The sequence below is a fragment of the Neovison vison genome, chromosome 6 (assembly GCF_020171115.1).
Source record: "Neovison vison isolate M4711 chromosome 6, ASM_NN_V1, whole genome shotgun sequence".
Taxonomy (NCBI): domain Eukaryota; kingdom Metazoa; phylum Chordata; class Mammalia; order Carnivora; family Mustelidae; genus Neogale; species Neogale vison.
This window is the reverse complement of record NC_058096.1, coordinates 79903261-79926366: the sequence shown is the minus strand read 5'-3', so window position 1 is coordinate 79926366 and position 23106 is coordinate 79903261. Positions and strand designations below refer to the sequence as shown.

The 23106-nt window shown below is 38.3% G+C and overlaps 2 protein-coding genes across 3 annotated transcripts in view; one reads left to right on the top strand and one right to left on the bottom strand.

The window, feature by feature from the left end:
• The window catches only part of DHX36 (DEAH-box helicase 36), a 49989-nt gene extending 39863 nt beyond the window's left edge, over positions 1–10126 (top strand). Inside the window, exons 18-25 of the mRNA XM_044251641.1 lie at positions 946–1119; positions 1259–1345; positions 2327–2410; positions 5420–5519; positions 5620–5710; positions 7719–7839; positions 8915–9067; positions 9472–10126. Coding sequence (XP_044107576.1) covers positions 946–1119; positions 1259–1345; positions 2327–2410; positions 5420–5519; positions 5620–5710; positions 7719–7839; positions 8915–9067; positions 9472–9657 — 996 coding nt within the window. The 3' untranslated portion in view covers positions 9658–10126. The remainder of the gene's footprint in view (positions 1–945; positions 1120–1258; positions 1346–2326; positions 2411–5419; positions 5520–5619; positions 5711–7718; positions 7840–8914; positions 9068–9471) is intronic.
• Positions 10127–18844: 8718 nt separating this feature from the next.
• The window catches only part of ARHGEF26 (Rho guanine nucleotide exchange factor 26), a 125418-nt gene continuing 121156 nt past the window's right edge, over positions 18845–23106 (bottom strand). For both annotated transcript variants that reach the window (XM_044251639.1, XM_044251640.1), the window contains 3 exons: positions 21785–21852; positions 20387–20491; positions 18845–19802 (listed from right to left, as the gene is read on the bottom strand). In XM_044251639.1, coding sequence (XP_044107574.1) covers positions 19660–19802; positions 20387–20491; positions 21785–21852 — 316 coding nt within the window. In that variant the 3' untranslated portion in view covers positions 18845–19659. The remainder of the gene's footprint in view (positions 19803–20386; positions 20492–21784; positions 21853–23106) is intronic.

Sequence of the window (23106 nt, the reverse complement as noted above, 5' to 3'; positions counted from 1 at the left end):
GTCCCTGTCAAGTTTGGTACCAAGATTATGCCCGGTACAAAAAACAAGTTTGGGAGCATTATATATTTTTTGTGTTTGTATTCTCTGAAAGAAATTTTTTAAGATTAAAGTTATTTCTGCCATATATGTTTAGTAAAGTCTGTTTCTAATGGGATACACATATGTTCCAATTTTATCCTATTATTTTTTGTTGATAATTTCTTGTATACCTAGGTATTTTAATTGAATACTTGATATTGTATTTACAGAATTCTTTGTAGATATAAATTTGAAGCTTGGGATGGTGATAACTTTCTCCAGAGAGGATTTATGTTGCTTCTGCCAGGAAAAAGAAGCCCCATTGTTGGGCTCACCTCCCTGAACTTCCTTTTTCCCCCCAAATTCTAGATTTATAATTCTTGTACTTCTTTTTTTAACTCCTCAGTGTCTTCAGCCAGCTTTTCTAGCTATATTCAGTGGGATGATTGGACCAAATTACCTAGGTAATCAGAGCAGTAGTCCACCCCCATTTTTCAGTGTTCTGGATATGCTCATTATTTCTTGCCTTCCTGTCTGATGTCTTTTAAACTACTAGAATCAAGGCTCTGCATTATTTATTCCAAATATATAATACTTGTCTCTTTTTTTGTTTTTTTCCCACAAGTCTAGTGGGTGATTCTCTTTATTTTATTGAAGGTTTGCTAATGTGGCATTTCTCTTATTTGTCTCCTAACATTTAGAGTAGGATGGATTGTGGAATTTTTTTTTTTTTAATCTGAGTTTCTAACCTTTTTGACCTCAGAACTTATGTTTTGATGAAGAAAAAAAATATTGAACAATATTAGGGCATTTGGGCCTAAGAGAGTGAGGACTGTCCTGCTGTTTATTTATTTTAAAAGAAACTAAAATAGCTTTGACTGTGATGCTTTACAGTATGTCTTTTAAACATAAATCCTTGCTTTACAGAACGCTTTGGATAAACAAGAAGAATTGACACCCCTTGGAGTCCACTTAGCACGATTACCAGTTGAGCCACACATCGGGAAGATGATTCTTTTTGGAGCTCTGTTCTGTTGTTTAGATCCAGTACTTACCATTGCTGCTAGTCTCAGCTTCAAAGATCCCTTTGTCATTCCATTGGTAAGAAAGATACAAGTAAAAAGCTAGACATTTTTATAGACTCAGAATAGTTGTTGCTTACATCATTTTTTATAACTTTTTATTAGAATGCCTTTCTGTATAGTTGCCTTCATTTTTTTTTTCTCCCTCCTTTCTGAAGGGCAAAGAAAAGATTGCAGATGCAAGAAGAAAAGAATTGGCAAAAGATACTAAAAGTGACCACCTGACAGTTGTAAATGCATTTGAGGTAAAAATAAATAAATAAATAAATAAAAGACTTGTCCTAGATTGTGACAGTTCATTCAAGTGAAAAGCTGCTAATAGAAGAGGAACATACTCATTTTTAAAATCTGTATTATTATAAGTGTCAGGATTAAACTGCTAAGTATTGAAAATTAGGTGAACATTCAAAAAATTGAACATGATTTTTCAGTTTTCTGATAGTTCTGTATTTGTTTTGATAACAAGAGAACAAGTGAACAGTTTATCTCAGAAATCTATTTGATGTTACTTGATACTGTTCATTTGATGTTATTTGATACTGTTCATCATTACTTTCATGAAAGATGGTCCCATTCTGTTCATTAATAAACTATATTGGGATTTAACATTTTGATAGAGTATCATGATCACGTATATTATTTAGAGAGACTGTTTCTCTTCCCAAAAGTCATGCTTATTTGAGGAAAAGATTTATCACCCATATTTGCAAAATTTAAATGTAATTTGGTTTTTTAGAGATGACATCTTTTTACTGTAGTACTAGATCCAGTTTTGTACTTTATGTTATGGGAAATTCATACATTTTTTCCTTTGAGTTCATCTAGTAGTAACTTTTCTTTTTCCCCAGCTTCCCTTCTCTAAAAAACATATCTATATTTGCAAAGTGAATAATATACAGTAGCTTTAGAAAATTGTCCAACAGAGTGTTCTTTTTGTTTATTACATACTATATATATTGACATTTTATGTAAAATACACAGTATATTACTATAGGACTTGTTTATATGAAGAAAGGTCTGGAAATTTATTGGTGGCTATCACTCAACTAGAATCATGGGGAGCTCATGGATTTTTTGTGTTTTTTTATAAATTTCAAAATTCTTTGAATTTTTTAACAAAGAAAATGAAATAACAGAAGATTAAATTATTACCAAGATAAAAACAAACCAGTAAGCATCTTTGTTTTGAGGAACAATATAGTTTTCTTTATTTCTTTGCCCCATAGGGCTGGGAAGAAGCTAGGCGACGTGGTTTCAGATATGAAAAAGACTACTGCTGGGAATATTTTTTGTCTTCAAACACATTGCAGGTAATGATGAATATTTTGAAATGATTCCCAGATATGTTAGAGTATATATGTACCCGTTTTGTGTTACACCTATAGCAAAATGTTAATTGTGTGAGTTTGCCATAGGAAGTTAAATTATTATACAATATAAAGGAATTTTTATTAAATAAATCAGCTGCAACAAAACAGGTATAAAGCTAATAGCTAAGAAAAGGAACCAGATCCAAAGTATAGCAGGAAATGTGGTAAAGCTTGGCTCCTGGTCTGCCCCTACCCTCTAATTGCTGTTTTGATGATTCAGCCTGAAAAGAATCTATTTTAAAAAGATCAAATACTGTCTTTCTTTTAACATACTAAGTATCTGTACCTTAACTTTTGGGTAGTTTAACTGTTTTGTGTTGGGCGAAAACACTCGACAGGAACTATTTGTGAAACAGCAGATAATAAATAGGAAAAATACACATCAGACTTAAGACTCTACAGTGAATTGGAGAAGTGTAAGAATAGGAATTCCTCACTTTGCCTTATTCACGTACATTCTAGCTCTGTAGCATGAGCCCTGGTACTGGATATTTAACAAATCTACAAGGGGATAAAAGAATCAACAATCTAAGGATGCCTGGGTGGCTCAGTTGGTTAAGCGCCTGCCTTTGGCTCAGGTCATGATTCCTGTTTCCTGGGATCAACCCCACATCAGTTTCCCTGCTCAGCCAAGAACTGCTTCTCCCTCTCTCTCTGTTTCTCCTCTGGCTTGTCTCCCCCACCCCTACCCCCAAGTAAATAAATAAAATCTTAAAAACAAGAAAAAAGAAAAAGAATCAAGAATCTAGCATGTCTGGCAAATCTAATCAAAACTGCTCAAACATTAACAAAATGAAGAATCAGAACATTCTGAAAGTTAATGACAATCAAAGGGGGCAAAGATGGGACATACCTTACAACTCCTTCATAGTAAGGAACAGTTTAAGAATATGGATTCTGGGGCGCCTAGGTGGCTCAGTGGCTTAAGCCGCTGCCTTCGGCTCAGGTCATGATATCAGGGTCCTGGGATCGAGTCCCACATTGGGCGCTCTGCTCAGCGGGGAGCCTGCTTCCCTCTCTCTCTCTCTGCCTGCCTCTCCATCTACTTGTGATTTCTGTCAAATAAATAAATAAAATCTTTAAAAAAAAAAAAAAAGAATATGGATTCTGTAAAACAAAGATAAGACCTAAGAAGACATCATGACCAAAAGAATCACAAGGAACAAAGTGGAAGTTCCTTTAAAGAAAGGCTCTGGATGATCAGTTTTTAGGTTTAGTTGCAAAAGGAAAAATTTAAAGCAGTAAGTAAAAAGCTTGTAGACAAGACAGGACTGATCCATCATGAAGACAACAGATGTCTCTGCGTAGGAAGTTCAAGTGTAATTATGAATATCTATTCAGAGATATGTGCAAGAGCATTCCCTGAAATAGAAAAAAAATAGCATGAACTACGGGTATGAACAATGCTGAATCAAAGTGTTAAGAATTTTATATCCAGTCAACATATTAATTCAACTATAAAGACAGGACAGGTATTCAAGAAAGCACTTGAAATACTACATCCATGAACTGTTCTTGAATAACTCACTGACAGTAAAATGCTGTCTATTAAGAGATAAATCAAAAAGAGTCTCAGGAATAGAGAGTACATGCTAAGTCAGTGGGTTATGTGCAGTGATATTGTTTACATACAGAACGATTACAAAACAGTATTGGAATTATAGGTACAAAATAGAATATAAAGGTTATTATCTTGAACAGTATAAAGTAATGTTAATAAAAAACCAGGAGGTGGTCTAGAGAGTCAGAAAACTTAGGGAGGCTTAAGTCTCACAGTTCATAAAAGGGGCATACAATTAAGTAAGACCAACTTTATAATCTCTAATTTTTTTTAAAGGCTTTTATTCATTTATTTGAGATAGGACAAGAGTGAGAGAGAGAGAGAACACAAGTAGGCAGAGCAGCAGGCAGACAGAGAAGCACACTCCCTGCCAAGCAGAGAGCCTGATGTGGGGCTGGATCCCAGGACCCTGGGATCATGACCTGAGCCAAAGGCAGAGGCTTAACCACCTGAGCCACCCAGGCACCCCATCATAATGTCTTATTTTAAGTTTGTAGGGATCCTTTATTATCTCATGGTTGTGAAGATTTAGGATTCATCAACTTATATTTCTATTTAACTTTTTTTAAATTGAAACAAAATTACTCAGCACCCCCCAAAAATTGAACTAAAATTAATTTTAATACTTTTATTAAAAGGTTTTATACTGTTATCCCATTGTTAGGATAGCCTTTCTGTCCAGTTCTTCTGTCAGTATACATGGGTAAGTATCTACAGTATTATTTACCTAAGTTAATGGTTAGTTTGACAGTACTGACTTTAGGGAAATGTCTTCATTTGTATTTTTCTGTATTACTTGTGTGCTTTATAATGAGCCACGCATCATTTGTATTCAACTTATGATTCTTCAAAACAAAACAAAACAAAACAAAAAAAGACCTTAAAGCCTTCTTGCCAGTATGTAACAGCAGTTAATTCTCAGTAGTAGAAATGTGGTTGTTGGTTATTTTATTTAATTTTATGAATTTTTTTTCAAAATACAGGATGGAGAATAACTTTCAGAATTACATTAGTGAATCTTTTTTGCAAAATGGAGCAGTACTTAAACGTCAGTGGTTATTCCCTATAGCAGGCAAGCCTTTTCTGTAAAAAAATAAGACACTAAATATTTTAGGCTTATAGGCGAAATGGTCTCTCACTTCCACCTTTATAAGTGTAAAAGTGGCCATAGATAATAGATGAGGGAGCGTGACTGTTCCAAAAAAAAAAAAAAAAAAACTTCATTAATAAAAACAGGTTTTTGCAACCTCTGCTCTAAAAACATCACATTTTTGCCAGTGTTTTATAAAGCGTGGAAAACTTACAGCTATCGATGAGTACATACTTTACAGCTTCTGTAAGCTCTTGTGAAAGGTATTCTAGTTCTGTTTGTTACCATTGCTCCCTAGATGCTGCATAACATGAAAGGACAGTTTGCTGAGCATCTTCTTGGAGCTGGATTTGTAAGCAGTAGAAATCCTAAAGATCCAAAATCTAATATAAATTCAGGTAAAGCAGAAAATACAGTGTAAAAATCAGCTTGCTGCCATTGTTTGTTATATCTATATTTTACTTTTTTTTCCCCCCTCTGTCTTCCTACTCCCAATAGATAATGAGAAGATAATTAAAGCTGTCATTTGTGCTGGTTTATATCCCAAAGTTGCTAAAATCCGACTAAATTTGGGTAAAAAAAGGAAAATGTAAGCATTGAAGATTATTATGAATTACTTAATTCTCTCCTTAAGCTTTTGAAATCCTCTTAATGCAGAGTTTATATTGTAAACTTGTTCTTATTTATATTTGGACCATATTATTATTTACTTTTGATCACTTAATGAAGGCATTTGTTTGACATGGGCATCACTTTCCCTCACAGCACATATCTGGCATCAGCTATTATTCACAAAGAATGTTAATAAAATAAAATACTAGAGTAAATATTAGGAAACTAAGCCAGTTATTAAAAATCAATGGTGGATGGATATTACTTACAGAAGATTTTTTTAGGATTTCTTTTCTTCTTCTAAGACACATAATTTTGTGATTTACCTCTTTGATGAAAATTGTGATGATTTATCTCTTTTGAAAAATAAGGTATAACTTTTAAATACATATTTTTACAAATAATCAGCTTCAGTAATAATTGCAGATTGTGAGGCACATTTTTTGCGTACCAAATGAGTTCATTCTAGTGAGGAAATGGAGAAACTAAAAGTCTCAAATGACTAGTAGTATGTGAATTAGTAATCACCCTTTTAGAAGGCACACTAGATTAGAGTCCGTTGTCAAGACATGAAAATAGTGGCTCGGTGGATTCACAGGTAAATGTATTAACTTGAGCACCATGTCCTAGGGAAGTAATTCCACGTGTGTTTTAAAAGCTATATTGTAAAGAACATAGATGTCCATACCAGTGAGGAGATTATTTAATAATATATTATAATGACATTTAAGCTCATGGCTTATAAAACTGTGTAGTAACAAAATAATTCTGACTTTAAATGAAAAAATTTAGATATCCTATGACTATAAAGACGACAGAGTACTTAGATTTCAGGTAGACTATGTACAGACATTGTTTTAGGGCAGTGTTTCTCAGTGGGGATGACTCTGCTTGCCAAGGGACATTTTATTTGGCTGTGTCTGGAGACATTTGTGGTTGGTTAGACCTGGAGCAGTACTATTAGCATCTAGTGGGTAGAGGCCAGGGATTTATTAAACCTTTAATATCCAGGACAGCACCCACAACAAAGATTACTCAGTCTACTATGTCAAAAATGCAGAGGTTGAGAAACCCTGTTGAACATATGAAATTATAGGTTACATGAGTTTTCATCATTGTGGCTGGATTATCCTCATTTTAAGTGATCCAGGTACTTTTTTGATACCAGTACTTCGTCAGATTTCTTTTCCTATCTCTTCCTGACTTTATAGGTAGTGTTACAGAGAGACTCTGAAATACATATTATGTATCTCTCTGCCATCCTAGGAAGAATTTACAGAAAAAATGTAGCTCAGTTTGTATCGGTGCTCTATTTTGGTCTAGCCCAGGGTTCAGCACATTTCAGCATGCTTGGCCAAAATGTTTCTGTAAACTCTTACTGGAACGCAGCCACACCTATTTGTTTATATGTTGTCTATGTCCTTTCCTGCTCTGTCAGCAGAGTTGTGAGGCTGTGACAGAACTCATAACACCCATAGAGCCTAAAATATTTCCTCTCTGTTCTGTGCAAAGAGTTCATCAGCTCCCACTGCTGTAGTGATGTAGGGCTCTAGGATGGGATTGGTTAAATAGACTGTGGTAAAGACAAATAATTTCTGATTTTATTCTGAATAATAACTCATGACCGTGATTCTTGATTTCGGATAGAAGCATTTATGAATTCCTAGAACCAGAGAAAAGATGCTCTTAAAAACAAATAGGAAGGATTACCAGCTTTTATGCTGTCATTTAATACAAATAATTACCGTTGACTGTTTAAAGATAAACTATCAAACATGTCCCTGCTGAATTATGTTAACTAAAAGCTCTTTCCAATTGAGATAAATTGTTTTGTTCTCAAATATAGATTTGTAAATTTATATTACAAAAATAATCTGGCCTCATCTGTGTAATTTTTTTCTTTTTGGATTCTGGGATTGGTTTGGAATCTCCCAGAATTACTGTTGTTGTTGTTGTTGACAAACTGCATTTTAACTTTTTTAAAGGGTCAAAGTTTACACAAAAACTGATGGACTAGTTGCTATTCATCCTAAATCTGTTAATGTGGAGCAAACAGAATTTCACTACAACTGGCTTATCTATCATCTGAAGATGAGAACAAGTAGTGTAAGTGAATATTTAAAATAATTATGGATCTGAACTGAAGACTGAAATACATCAGTCTTGATGTAATTTTACTCCTATGTACTTACCACAATTAAACATAAAATTAGTGCTGAAATATTGTTTTTCTGACATGAATTACAAGTTCTTTAAGCAAATCTATACTTTTAATGTGTAACGTGTCTGTCATGATGGATCTTTGTATTTTAATTACTTTGGACAGTTAATTGATTCACGTAGTTTTCCTTCAGAGCCCACTTTCAAGAAGTACTGGCATTTTAGTGTATACAGGAGTTTACACCATACAGAGAATTTTGTGGACATGTCAATATAGCTATAAGTACTGGTCAGAACATTGAGTGAGATTCTGCTTATGTGTAGATAAGAATAATTTCAGGGTGCCTGGGTGGCTGAGTCGTTAAGCCTCTGCCTTCAGCTCAGGTCATGATCCCAGGGTCCTAGGATTGAGCCCCACATTGAGCGCTCTGCTCAGTGGGAAGCCTGCTTCTCCCTCTCCCACTCCCACACCCACTTGTGTTCTCTCTCTCTCTCTCTCTGTGTCAAATAAATAAATAAATAATCTTTAAAAAAATAATAATTTCAGATACACTAATGCTTTCATTTTGTCACTCAGAAAATATTTTGTTTAAAGTATAGTGCTATTGTTTGAATCGAAACAGAAATATAAAAACTCCTGTGTTCTCTGAATTAATGAAGACTGGCCAGTTGAAAATGGGTGTATCTTCAGGGTGCCTGGTTGGCTCAGTCGGTTAAGTGTCTGCCTTCGGCTTAAGGTCATGATCCCAGGATCTCTGCTCAGCAGGGAGTCTGCTTTTCCCTTTTCCTCTGTCACTGCCCCTGCTTTTGCTCACTCCATCTCTCCTACATAAATAAATAAAATCTTTTAAAAAAATAAATAAAATGGTGTATTTTTAAAATTAGTTTCTGTAGTTGACACTAGCAGGATAATACCTAAATTAGAAGGAAAATATTAATAGATCAATACTGGTGGTTGTGAATTAATGTGGAAATAATCCTTTTAGACTACTAAACATATTAATTTGTTTTCTCATTACAGATTTACTTATATGACTGCACAGAAGTTTCCCCATATTGTCTCTTATTCTTTGGAGGTGATATTTCCATCCAGAAGGATAATGATCAGGAAACTATTGCTGTAGATGAATGGATTGTCTTTCAGTCTCCAGCAAGAATTGCCCATCTTGTTAAGGTGACTGACTTTACATGATTTTATCTGAATCTACATGGGAGTTAGCACGTGGTATTGTGGTTTTTGTACCAACTGTTATGTATGTTATATTAAACATTCCTTGCTCTATTTCAGCAGAGCGAACAGTGTTGAGAAATTTATGCATAGTTTTTCCAGATTGTTTTTTCAGGTACTTATGAATCAGCCATTCTAAATGGCTCAGTGATTAAAGTTTGAATTTTTTAGCTTTACTGTACTTCAGTTGGGTACTCATAACCATACTTGAGGTAGTAGTTCACTAAATATTTGTTTTCTATATAATAGCTTATGAAATTTGCTTGTAACAGCTAAAGTCACTTTTATGTATTACATAGTTTAATAGTATATCTGCCTTTGTTGAACATATGTGATTTTTCCAACCTTAGGAATTAAGAAAGGAGCTAGATATCCTTCTGCAAGAGAAGATCGAAAGTCCTCATCCTGTAGATTGGAAAGACACTAAATCCAGAGACTGTGCTGTACTGTCAGCTATCATAGACTTGATCAAAACACAGGAAAAAGCAAGTCCCAGGAACTTACCGCCACGATTCCAGGATGGATATTACAGCTGACAACTTTTCTGTGGTGGTCTGAAAATTTGATAGCCATTTTCCATCATAGTTTAATTTTTGGCTAGATGCCAAACCATGGGACATGAATAATTTCCATATGTAAAGTAGAAACCTTTAGTGGGTAGTAAAGACGTAATGTGCATGATTTAAAAATGTTATCTGTAGCTATTATAAATGTACCATAAAAAGCAATATGTTCTCTCATCATATATTCTGTTGTGGTCATGGCCACACTTTGGGAGGACTATTCTGCTATATATTGAGTTGTACCACTTGAGAAATTCCTTTGTTCTGTTACGAGAAATTAATCTTTCTGCCTGTAGTGACTGATTATGGAAACCAGGAAAAAGAATGGCAAGAAGCAGTGTCAAGAATTTGAACACAACCACATTTTTAAAGGAAACTTCTCAGAATTAATTTGTTGTAATAAAGCCCAGTATTTAATAAAATGTACAGTGTATAAATCTCAGCTAAATTTTGGCTTGGTTTCTACATCTCTATCGTTTGGCTTACTCGGTTTTTTAAAATCTTTTTAGAATATATTTGTACCCCTTTTACATTAGCATAATGTAGCAATTGAGAAAGTGAATCTAAACTTGGTCACTTAAGTTCAGACTTCAGCTGTGACTTACCAGCTCCCTTGGGCAGGGTACTTATTGGCTTCTCTGTTTTTTATTTATCTATAAAATACAGGTAACAATTGTGAAGATTAAATATGTTGATACATTTAAAGTGCATAGCCTAGTTTCTGACACACAGAATGTACTCACTAAATCTTAGTTTTTATTTGTCCCTGAATTTTATTTTTTTATAACAATCTGTTATGTTACACTCATTTCCATGTCCTCAGTCCTGTTTTACCCTCTCAGACAACGGAAGCTCATGTGATTTTTAGGGCTAGTGAGTGATAGGCTAGTGTTTTCAGCGGACTGACAAATATCGTTGGTTGCTATCTCAAGAGCCATTTGGCCCTCCCCATTTGCTTGATTGTTGAAGGGTTTCCCCTCTGTAGCCTGGTGCCCAGGGATATTGGACTCTTCCCCAAGGGTAGATCGGATTGTTCTAAGCCAATCGTATGTGGCCTTACTCTTCTTACAAGTAACATGAGCCATCAGCGTATGAACCTGTGTTGTCAGTTGGCAACTGATGAGATCTGCAAGGGGACATCTGAGAAAGATTTTCTTCACTAGTAGACTTGGAGGAGTTTTCTCCTTTGGACATTGTCTTGTCTGAATTTAGCACTACTGTAGCCATTTTAGCATTGCAGAGGATAATGACGTTGGCTCAGTGGGAAGATGTAATTCACCAGTGTCCATGATAATGCTGGTGAGCTGCTGAATTACCCAATTTGAGACCTGCCTTGCATGTGGACTTATTTTGATAAACCCTCCTTTATGGAGTTTGCCACTTTCGGGCAGTGTATTTTGTTTAACTTGGCAGGACGCCTGGGTGGCTCAGTTGGTTAAGCAGCTGCCTTCGGCTCAGGTCATGATCCCAGCGTCCTGGGATCGAGTCCCACATCGGGCTCCTTGCTCAGCAGGGAGCCTGCTTCTCCCTCTGCCTCTGCCTGCCATTCTGTCTGCCTGTGCTCGCTCTCCCTCTCTGACAAATAAAAAATCTTTAAAAAAAAAAAAAAAAGAAAGCATATTAACTGAAATACATAGTCTGCATCAGTGTTTGCTGAGGCCTGTTTCTTCCATTTCTTTTGTGATCTAAGTTTGACCCACATGAATGACAAAAGGTGTAAGAGGTAGTAGTCCTGAACATACTGCAAAAGAAATGTAGGAAGAACATCTGCTGCATCCTTAAAAATACACATTTTCTTGTGCCTTCCAATAAATGCAGAGAAACCAAAGGAAGAGTATCAAACAATGATTGGGATTTATTGATAGTGCTGTGATGATGTGTTTAGCACCACTGGTTCAGGTACTGCTCCCATTTCTGTGAATGTATGTCAGCCTGTTGTTGCCTTCTAAAGGTTTTGAATGTACTGTGTGTCCTAAGTCCATTCTTTCAGCTAGTCTCCCAAAAGTGATCTCTTAACTGAATTCTTACATTGAGTCATATCATGGTATTGTGGTCTTGTTCCTAAACTTAAGATGACCATTAGGGTCTGTTTGTAAGGGTGTTTATGTTTGTGTCTGTTTTTTCTTGTCTTTACTCTCCGGTTTAAATTCACAGTAGGCCAAACTGGTCTTGGAAGATAGCATTTAAAGAATCTGTTAATAAAAGGAAGGGAGGATTATTGGTTCATTTGTTCCATGTTCTCAAACCAGTATTTAATCTCCATAAGAATGAGGAAATTGTTCCTGAAGGATTGTTTAAGTAGATGAGCTATTGAAAGAGGCTAAAGCAGTCACTGTCACCCCCAATTTCTGTCTCCTGTACAGCTGATCAGGATGGAAATCTTGATTGAAGGTGCTATTTGTGTTGTTTCTTTTGTTTACAAAATAGTGTATTACTGAGTGGAAAATTGATTCCAGGCCTAAGAACTATGTTTTTTAGCAGTTTTAAGGAGTAAGACGTTAAAAAGAAAAATCTGTTTGCCTCGCCAGTCTTAGTGATACCTAGATTAACTCTTAAACCCTGAAGCAGAAACTAAGAGGGGGAAAAAGAAGCCACTGAATAATCTTTTTAGAAAGTGTCTTTGAAAAGTGAGTATATGCATTGCTTCCTCATTCATTAACCTGAGCAAAAGCTCTAGATACATTTATACCTATTACAACAAGTAATTTTCTGTTCTTAATGTAGTTGTGAAACAAAGTCCACCCTGAGAGGTAGAGATTATTGAAAAGCTTTAGAAGGAATTTTAGTATCCCCTCACTCAAAGTAAATCGTAAATGTCTTTCTACTCTTCGCTGAGTTTGCATTTTTTAAGTAATTGTGAGGATCATGTGGTATAATCATATAATATGCTAATTATTTTTAAATGACATTTTTATTCTGGTTTTTAAACAATATACCCTCATTGTAGAATATTTGAGAATTGAACAAAGAAAAGCATGCTAACCACTGTTATATTTTGATGTATTTCCATGCTTTTTTTTAAGCTTCAGGGTATTATTTTATATATAATAACATTTGCCAATTTAAGTGTATAATTCAGTGAATTTTGTCAAATGTATAAAGTCCTGTAATTGCTACCATCACAGTCTTGATCTAGAACATTCTCATCACCTGAATTTCCCTTGTTCCCTTTGCAACCAATCCCCTGCTTCTACTTCTACCCATTGGCAACCATAGATCTGCTTTTTGTCACTTGTTTTGCCTTTTCTAGAATTCCCAATAAATGGAAAATCACATTTAGTCTTTTGTCTCTATTTTCTTTTACTTAACACTTATGAGGTATTCATGTTGTTGCATGTATCGGTAGTTAGTTGCTTTTTTATCATTTAGTTGTATTGCCTTGTATGGTTAAACCATAGTTTGTTTATTCATTGACTAATTGATGGACCTTTGAGTTATTTTCAGTTTTTTTTAATTAAATAAAGCTGCTATGAATGTGTGTATATGAGTCTGTGTGTAGATAAAGCTTTTCATTTCTTTTGGGAAGATAGCCACGATTAAGATCATTGTATCAGGTGGTAAGCGTGTTTAACTTTATAAGAGACTGCCAAACTGATTTCCAGCACACTAGGTGTGCTATTTTACATTCCTGCCAGCAATAGAGGAGGGCTTCCGTGTGTTTCAGATCCTTTCCAGGACTTCATACTTTTAGTTGTTAATTTGGTGTTTTTTAATATTGGCCTTCAGTGAGTGTGGAGTCATAGATCATTGTGGTTTTAATTTGTATTTATTTCTATAATGATATAAATTAATCTATAGTTTCCTTTTTGTGGGATAATTCTGGCCTCATAAAATGAGTTGGGAAGTATTAGTCCTCTTCAAATTCTAGATGAGGTGTATAGAATTGGTGTTAATTCCTTAAATGTTTGGAAGAATTCTGTGAAACCATTTGCACCTGGACATTTCTTTTTCAAAAGTTTTTAGACAAATTCAATCTATTTATTAGTTATGGGATTATTTAGAGCTTTGATAGTTTGTGGTTTTCCTTGAATTGGCCCATTTTATCGAAGTTGTTGAATTTAGGAGTCTTGAGTTATTTAAATATCTCCTTATCCTTTTAATGTCTAAGAAATCTAATGATAGCCTCTCTTTCATTCTTTTTTTTTTTTAAATTTATTTGACAGAGACAGCGTGTAAGTAGGGGAAACAGCAGGCAGAGGGAGAGAGAAAAGCAGGCTCTCCCCACTGAGCAGGGAGCCCGATGCTGGACTCAATTCCAGGACCATGGGATCGTGACCTGAGCCAGAAGGCAGTTGCTTAACCAACTGAGCCACTGAGGAGCCCCGCCTCTCTTTCATTGTTGACACTGGTAATTAGTCTTTTTATTTAGTCTTGCTAAAAGGTGTACCAGTTGTATTCATCTTTTCAAAAAACCCATTTTTCAATTGAGTTACACCCAACCTGGGGCTCAAACCCAGAACCCCAAGACCAAGAATCTCACGCTCCACCCACTGAGCCAGCCAGACACCCCTAGTTGAATTGTTTTCTAATCGTTAAGAGTTGAGTTCTTTTTTTTTTTTTTTTTTTAAAGATTTTATTTATTTATTTGAGAGAGAGAGAGACAGTGAGAGAGAGCACGAGCGAGGAGAAGGTCAGAGAGCGAAGCAGACTCCCCATGGAGCTGGGAGCCCGATGCGGGACTCGATCCCGGGACTCCAGGATCACGCCCTGAGCCGAAGGCAGTCGTCCAACCAACTGAGCCAAAGAGTTGAGTTCTTTATATATTTTGGATGTCAACCTTTATTTGTTTTGCAGGATTTCCTCCTGCTCTGTGGATTATCTTTTCATTCTTTTTAATTTTAATAAAGTTCAATTTATCATTTTCTTTTTCATATACATTGCTTTTGGTGTTGTCAAAAAAGTCATAACCAGGGGCATCTGGGTGGCTCAGTGGGTTAATCCTCTGCCTTCAGTTCAGGTTCGTGGTCTCAGGGTCCTGGGATCGAGCCCCACATCGGGCTCTCTGCTCAGTGGGGAGCCTGCTTCCCCCTCTCCTTCTACCTACTTGTGTGTGACTCTGTCTGTCAAATAAATAAATTTTGAAAAAAAAAAAAAAAAGTCATAACCAAACCCAAGGTCACCTAGATTTTGTGTTACCTTCTAGGAGTTCTTAGCTTTATATTTTTACATTTAGGTCTAAGCTTTCAAGTAAGTGGTTATTTATTTTTGTTACTGATTTCTAACCTAAATGTAGTCCTAGAAATCTGTGTAATTTCAGTCCTTTAAAATCTGTTGAAACTTGCTTTATGCCCAGGAAATGGTCAAATGTTTTAATATTGTGTGTACTTGAACATACATGTTTAAATTGTTGCAATTTCCTGTATATGCCTATTAAGTTAAATTGTTCAGATCTTCCACACTTTCCTTGATTTTTATCTACTATACTTTCATGTAGCAAGAGTTTAAGTGTCATATGCTATGATTTTGGATTTCTTCTATTTCTCCCAAATGTGTTTTATATCTTTTTTATTTATATCTATATCTATCTATATCTATTGAGAGCATATTCTTGGGAGGAATATATGGAATCGTTGTCTTGCTGGTTCAATAAACCTTCCATCATTATCTAAAGCTCTCTCTATCCCTGGTCATACCTTTTATCTTCAAGACTATTTTGTCAAACATTGACAATAGCTCTGTGTATTGAATATTGTGATGTTCTGCCCAGATCCTCCCTCAGGATTGAAGGACGATTCCCTTAGCTGCTACAAGTGCTGTCACATGATGGCCTTCACCTGTCAGCCCTCTGCAGAAACTGTCCTCAGCTGGAAAGAGCCACTTTACGCAAGGCCATTTCCTCTCCCCGGGGACAGCCTGCATCTGGTGACCAGTCAGAACAGGTTACAAAGGTCCCCTTGCCAATGCTCCTCTCTCCTCCCTCCTGTGGAACTCCAACTGAATCTCTGCATTCTGTCTCTGTTCTACACGCTTCCCTGTGGGCTCTTCTTCCAGCCTCTCTCCCAGTTCACCAGCTATCTTACCTGTTCAGCCTAGTTCAAGAATTCCTGGTGGTGTTTCGGTTTTTGGTTTGTTTTCCTCTGTTGCTTAGGGTTGTTAATACTATATTTTATTTTTTTAAGACTTTATTTATTTGACAGAGATCACAAGTAGGCGGAGAGGCAGGCAGTGGGGCGGGGAGCCTGAAGTGGGGCTCTATCCCAGGACCCAGAGATCATGACCTGAGCCGAAGGCAGAGGCTTTAACCCACTGAGCCACCCAGGCGCCCTGTACTATATTGCATTTTAAAGTTTGGCTTTCTCTCTCTAAAAATGGTAGTAATAATTGTTTGATATATCTAATGATTTCAATATCTAGTCCCTGTAAGTATCTGTTTCTTCTGTATCACGGATGGCTATGTCTCGAAGTTGTTTGCTAATTTGCCGAACCTCTTGAGAATTTGTTTTTGGAAATAAGAGAACTAAGATAATGCTAGCTTCCTTCACAATAAGGTTTAACTAACTTTTTTCTGGTCCTTAGTGTGCAAGAAGCTCAGGGAGCAAAGCTTGAGGTCCTCCAAGTTCCTATCCTCACTCCAAAGTAAGCCCTTTGGGGATTCAGTACACAAGAGTGAGCACCTGAGGCACGGAGCTCTGCCCTGCAGTATTTTGCACTCATGTCCCCTCAGGCAGCTCTGTCTCTGCTGCTTTCTAAAGCCCAGGGAGAGTGTAGTGGCAAAGGGGAATGTATCTTGCTAGTTCCGGGAAGGTACATCTCCCTTTTCCATCACTAACTTGAGTAAAACTCCAACAAAGAAGGCTTTGATTGGTGTTTCCAACCTCAAGGCTGCATTTTCATAAATACAAGATAAAAGGAAACTAAGTATCTAGCATTTTAAGGTTTACAGTAGTATTAAGGGCAGAACTTAAAAGATGATCCCCATTATCGCCGTGCCACCCGCTCGGCCCTGTGTCACACCTGTGATTATGTTACATCGCACAGTAAAGGAATGTTGTGTAACTAATTAAGATCACAAATCAGTTGATTTTGAATTAATCATAAGGGTGATTATCCTGTAGGCCTAATGTAATTACATAAGTTCCTTAAAAGCAGAGTTTTCTCTAGCTGGTAGTATAAGATGAAGTCAGATTCCAAGTGTGAGAATGAGGAAGATTCAACATGCACAGGTGCCTTGAAGATGAAGGAACCCATGGTGAGGAATATGAACAGGTTCAAGAAGCTGGGAGCTTCCCACACTCCTGGCAGCCAACAACGAAGCAGGGACCTTGGTCCCCAACCACATGGAACTGAATTCTGCCAACAACAGGTGTGAGCATGAAAGAAGGTAATAGCAAGTTCTGGCTGAGCAAGCAGCCAGCTAGCACTTTGGTGTCAGTGTCAGTTATGAGACCAAAACTCTTAAGCAGAGAACCACCGTGCCATGGCCTTCTTACCATGGAACTGTGAGATAATAAATGGATGTTGGTTTCAGTCATTAAGTTTGTGGTCATCGTTATGCAGTAAAAGAAAACTAACACAGGAGTCAGTCTTTTCTTTGCCTTCCACCAAGATTCACAAGGTGGTGAAATTTCACAAGCACAAAGGTTCAGATACTAGGTTGCCAAAATGAGTAAGAGCTAGCAGTTAGGGAACCACCAACTACTTAAGTTATTCTGTTGTGCAGTTTTGTGGAAACTAGAAGAAACATCAGGGCCCAGCTCTTAAAAATCCTCCAGCCTTCTAAGGAAGCTGATGGCAACATGTACCTGACAAGATCAGTGCCCTTTTATGTTAGCTGTAGATAACCTTCTGAGTAGAACTCCTGAGTTGACCAAACATTTAGCAAATTATATAAATGAATACATGCTATAGTGAATTAAAGCACACAAATACAAAAGAACAAGTATATACAAAATCTTTATAAATTCACTGCATCAAAAGTATACAAGCAGTATCAATTCGTTGAGACAAAAATGAGTGTTTTTGTTCTCCCCAGGTCACTAAATGAATACATTGTACAGTTCTGAGAAGTTATTCGTAGAAACTGAACTAGGTTGGAAAACAGTACTGTCTGTCCTATGAAAATGACAATTCATGGTGGAAATGAAACTGGGTATGTTATACACCCGCTGTATAACAACACGACCCAGTAACAGTACTCACCTGCTTGCTGGATGAGGCTTTGATTTATAAAACCCCTGTATTTCCAAGACTGTTTAACATCTCTACTTATAAATTAATTCACAGGATTCATACGGTTGCTTTTTAGCTTCAAATGGATATTAGCAAAAATAACAAAATGATCCCTTTGTAAGCAAAACATTTACCTTCTTAAATGCAAACATCACATGAGATTAGAGTACAATTTCTTAACCTCTCCTCTAAAAGGTCTGTGACACAAAAGAAGAGATCGACTCCTTGTTATACCAACCTGGAGAAATGTGCTGTGTCCACTGCTCTTACTTCAGTGACTGGCCCAAACCTCAAGGCCCTCAGGGGATTGCCTGTCTCTGACACCCAGAAATGTCTGCATAAGTCAAGGAGACCGATCCAGGGACGAGAAGGCCCCGGGTGCACTGGACGGGCTCACAGCTGAGCTGGCAGAACAGGGTGTGTGAGGCCAACATACACAGCTCCCACCCTGAGCTTCTGCTTTGTCCACTTCGCTCATGATTTGGGTACCTGGTTGGCGGGTGGTGGGTGGAATGTGTCACAGATCTGAGTTCCTGAATAATCCACCCTTTGCCAGGGTTTATCGCTCTGTAGAAGAAAATGGAATGGAGAGGAACCTACCTGCCAGTAAAAACCACCTTGCCTCCTCCATCTTCCAAACCCTCATTCCCTCTCTAGGAAACGAACTATTAAAATCCTCTCTCCTTGCAGCAGCAGGAGAGGGAAGAAATAAAGTTCTGCAGACACCCATGGTGGAGAGATCCTCCAAATGCAGCAAGCAAGACCTTTAGTGCATATAAAATGGATTCCTGTTAAGACCAAAATATAATATTTCAGTTAGATGCCGTGTTGGCATCTTGATTCCTTGGTAGGGTCTAATTTTATCTTAAGATTGTGTTTTGGCCAATTTCCTGTTTAGAAACAGGAGTAGCAACAGTCAAAACCTTTATTAAAGAAATTATAAAAGGCAAAATTATTAAAGGCAAAGCAGCCTCATGTCAGCTTATCAGCTTATCAGCTCATTTGGGAACATTCAAAAAAAAAAAAAAAAAAGTAGGACCCTCTCCTGTATTCAGGATTTTTTCACTCATGTGAACCATCTAAATTCTACCTTATTTGAGTAGCCTGAGTAGGGTTTCATTAGGCTCTACTTATCGGAGACCAGTACTGGGTAAGATGGATTTAAAAAGAAAATCTCTAAAGGAAGCTTCTCTCCTAATGAGGAAAGAGGTGGCAAAAATTCAAGTGTCAGTTTCCCTTTCCCCGGGAAGAGGTTTAGAAAAACTCAACAGCTCACCTTTTGAGCTCTACAAGTTCCTTGTGAAATGCTCTTAGCATTAGAATCAGATCTAAAATAAAAGAGGCAGAAAAAACATTTACAAAACTGGGCATTCCTTAAACACACAAACTCTTGCTAAGACCGGGAGAACCATACAAAGGAGAGGTTAAACGGAGGGACAGTAACTTTCTTGGCGGAAGAGGAAAAAGAAAACCAGGGCACAGACTCCAATATCCATTTTCCAGGCCAGAAAAGGGTGAGCCCGGCCAGAGCTTCAGCCTCCTGGCCCTCGCAGCAGACTCCCCTCTATCTGCGGGCCTCAGGAAGGCTGCACGTGGACAGTGTGCTCCCACTGAGACTTGCGAACTCACTGTATCTGGTAGTTGTTCTCCTGAGAGAGCAAAACCACCTGGCAAGTGTAAAGGCAAGTGTTTCCATTCTTCTGATGAAACAGGCTGCGTTAAAATGAACAACAAAGCCGGCCCAGGACCAACCAGCCGGCCGGGATGTAGTGCAAATCTCGCGCTCGTGGAAGGCCGTCGGGGAGGCTACACGTTGGTTTCCAGTCCTAGCAAGCGTCCCATTCTCTCCACGTTCTTGTCAATTGTAGCCTGACAGGTTATCTCCTTGGCGCATTCCATAGGAAACCAGCCCCTCTCTCCATCTCGCAGCCGTTCCCCCTCATACCAGCCTGCAAATGAGAGCAGAGTCCCCATGAAGTGACGGGGCAGTGGGGGAACCGGAACCCTGCCTGGCTCTGGGAGGACGTGAGAGAACTTCAGAGGCAGCAGCTAACCCCGGCTGGTGCGTGACTGAGGACAGAAGGCGAGCAGAGAAGGCAACAGAGGGAAGTGCCTCAAGAAGGAATGAATGACTTACCGGAGGTGGGACACCACCAGGGGCCCCGAAGGGAGCAAAAGAGCTCAGGAGTTGGGCTGAGCTGAGGAAGGGGATGCTACGCATAAAGGGGGGCAGCAGGAAACTGATTTTTTTTTTTTTTCAAGTGAGGAAGAAAGAACCTCTGGAGATGAGCACTTAAGTCACTGGGGGCTAGGAAGGGCGGGCGACCATTCAAGGTTGCTTTTCAGTCATACACCATGTGACTGCATTCCTATTAGAAAACATGAAAAGCAATAGTGTTGATAGAGGAAAGGCAGGTGCATATGAGAAAACCAAAGAGATATGGAATGTGAGCGTTAGAAACAAAACCAGACTCCTCTGTTCTTTGGCACCCCAAAAGCTGCGTGGGGTGTGCCCGTAAGAACCCCCACTCACCATCGCTGACCCGCTGATAGATGAGTGCCACATCCGCCACCTGCAGGGAGAGTTCATCTGGCTGTTTGGCAGTGAACGATCTAATGATTTCCACCTGGGTCAGTGCTGTGAGGGAAAGGGGGGGACACGCTGAGCAGAGGAGAACCAGACAGGTACAAATCGATACTGTACGTTTCCTCAGTCTTTCTGTGCAGTTCAAGGCCAACGCTGGCAGAAACAAGTTAAGCGTCTACCAAACAGAAACTCTGTTCCAGGAATTGTCTTACTTGGTTAAGAGCCTTAGAACTTTAGAAGCTCTGGATCGTGCGAGGCCTTTTGTGATGCACAAACTCCCTCAAATAGAGCCAGGACAAGCTATACACAATAGAGCGGATAACACCCATTGTGCATAGGGGAAACTGAGGCCAGACAGATGAACGTGCCAAGGCCATGCAACTGACACCAACATCTGCAGAACATCCATTCCCCCGGCTCCCATCCACGGGGCTCCCCAGGCGGTCGTCACAGGAAAGCTGCCAAAGATGTTCAGAAATAAAAGGAGCTCCAAGCAAAAGTCGGACATTTTAGAGTTCCCCCAAAATGCTAAATCAGAACCAAACATTATAACTTCAGTGACTTGGGACTGACTGACTTGAGTTCTTAATTTGTTCTTTATTAATAATAGAAAACTTTATTATAGACAACTTTCAAACCAAATTCTTTAGTTTTGGCTCTAAGCTTAAAGTTGTGGTTTTTGAGCACTCCAAGATAACCAGTTTTGCTGCCCTAGTTCTTTTGATTTGACCTTCCAGCTAGAAATCCCAGAGATGCCTAACATCAAAGTTAAGTCGCTATTAAGCACAGGACACCGCCCTTTCCTGCATCCGTTCCTATCGCCCTAGAAGAATGAAATGCATTTTCTTAATAGTATCACTTTAAAGGCCAAAAGTAATGTAAAGTAATTTTCTTTAGGTTAAAAAATACATTTCAGCTTAGCTTCAGACTGTCGTATGGAGAAGGCTTAAACATTAGACTCTTGTCCATTAACAAGAGCGGAAAATCTAAGTGCTTTACAGGACAAGCAGGGCTTTCGACATAAGCTCTTTAACTTAATCCTGACGATAATCCCGTATTGTATATAATAATGCAGCTGACTTGCAGGAGAGTAAACAAGCTCAGGAAAGTTTTGCAATGATTTGCCACGTTGACATGACAGAGAACTGCACCTTGGATTTGAATTCAGATCTGCTGGCTTCCAAAGCAGGGATCACAGGGTTCTGTGATGCAGGGCCACAGGAACTAATGCTCGGACAAGAACCACGGAGCAGGGATTGGGGTGGTGAACCATTAACAACCCAGCATCCAGCAGGGGGCACAGGCTCTCCATGTTCCAGAGCTGGCTGCCCTCCAGGTACTTACAGGTTCGGTCCAGGGGCTGCTTCCCGCTGCTGTGTCCCAGGGCGGTTATCCAGCGGGCTCGCTCACTCCTAAACAGAGAGGGTATATACACCTAAGAGACTCAAGGTGCTGGGACAAAGCAAGCAAAGCCATTCCAGAAAACGGGAGATTCCCTGGAGAGTTCTAGGGCTGGCCTTTAGAACAGGGTTATGAGTTAATTAAGAAAGATAATCCGGGGAATCTAGGCTGAATGCTAGTCATTGCCGTTAAAAAGATTCTGAATGAACTTGGCTACTTATTAAGTGGAATTTCTCACAGGACAGTTTAAGATTTAATAAAGAGATGATTACACCAACACATAATCACATAAAGATATTTAGACTACTCTGTCTGACTCAACATTTCTAAACAGTAAATTTTATTTAAAAAATTCCAGTAAGTCAGTCTCTCTCCATTCTCTCTTCCTCCCCCTATACTCAAAGTATTTCAGGAAAGGTGAATCTAGCCATATTTAAAGTTTCTCTTATGGCTGAGATTGCCAAACTTGAGCCTTACTAAAATAAACAAAAATTCTTTGAACTTTCTTAGACTGTTCCCAAATGCTTAAAAGGACTTAATGAACAGAGCCAAAAAAATTTTAAAGGAAAAATACAACTGAGACTTTTTAAATAATAATAACCTATAATTACATGAAACAAAATAATTATTTAACTGAAGGATCAGAAGTCTGAGATAAGCATTATTCCATAACACAGTTATCCCCAGTTTTTGATTTGGGAAGTCAAGTGTCAAGATTGCAATTAATTAAATTAGGCACGCATGCACACACACAGACTTTAAAGTCTCTTAAGCATGGATTAGGGACGCCTGGGTGGCTCAGCCATTAAGCCCCTGCCTTCGGATCAGGTCATGATACCAGGGTTCTGGGATCGAGCCCCCGCGTCAGGGCTCCCTGTTCAGTGGGAAGCCTGCTTGTCCCTCTCCCACTCCCACTGCTTGTGTTCCGTCTCTTGCTATGTCTCTCTCAAAAAAATAAATAAATAAAATCTTTAAAGAAAAAAAAAAGCAGCAGCAGGAGCACTGATCAAACCCATACTATAGGGACACATGCGGCTCAGGTCATGATCCCAGGGTCCTGGGATCAAGTCTACATCAGACCCCCTGCTCAGTGGGGACTCTGCTTCTTCCTCTCTCTCTGCCCTCCCCTCATTCTGTGCTCTCTCTCAAAATCTTAAAAAGATAAAATAAACCCATACTACATGGCAGATGAAGCACTTGACATCCATTATTTCACATCATCCCCCAAAAGGCCACTGAAAGGATGAGAAGGCTGCATGGAGGTC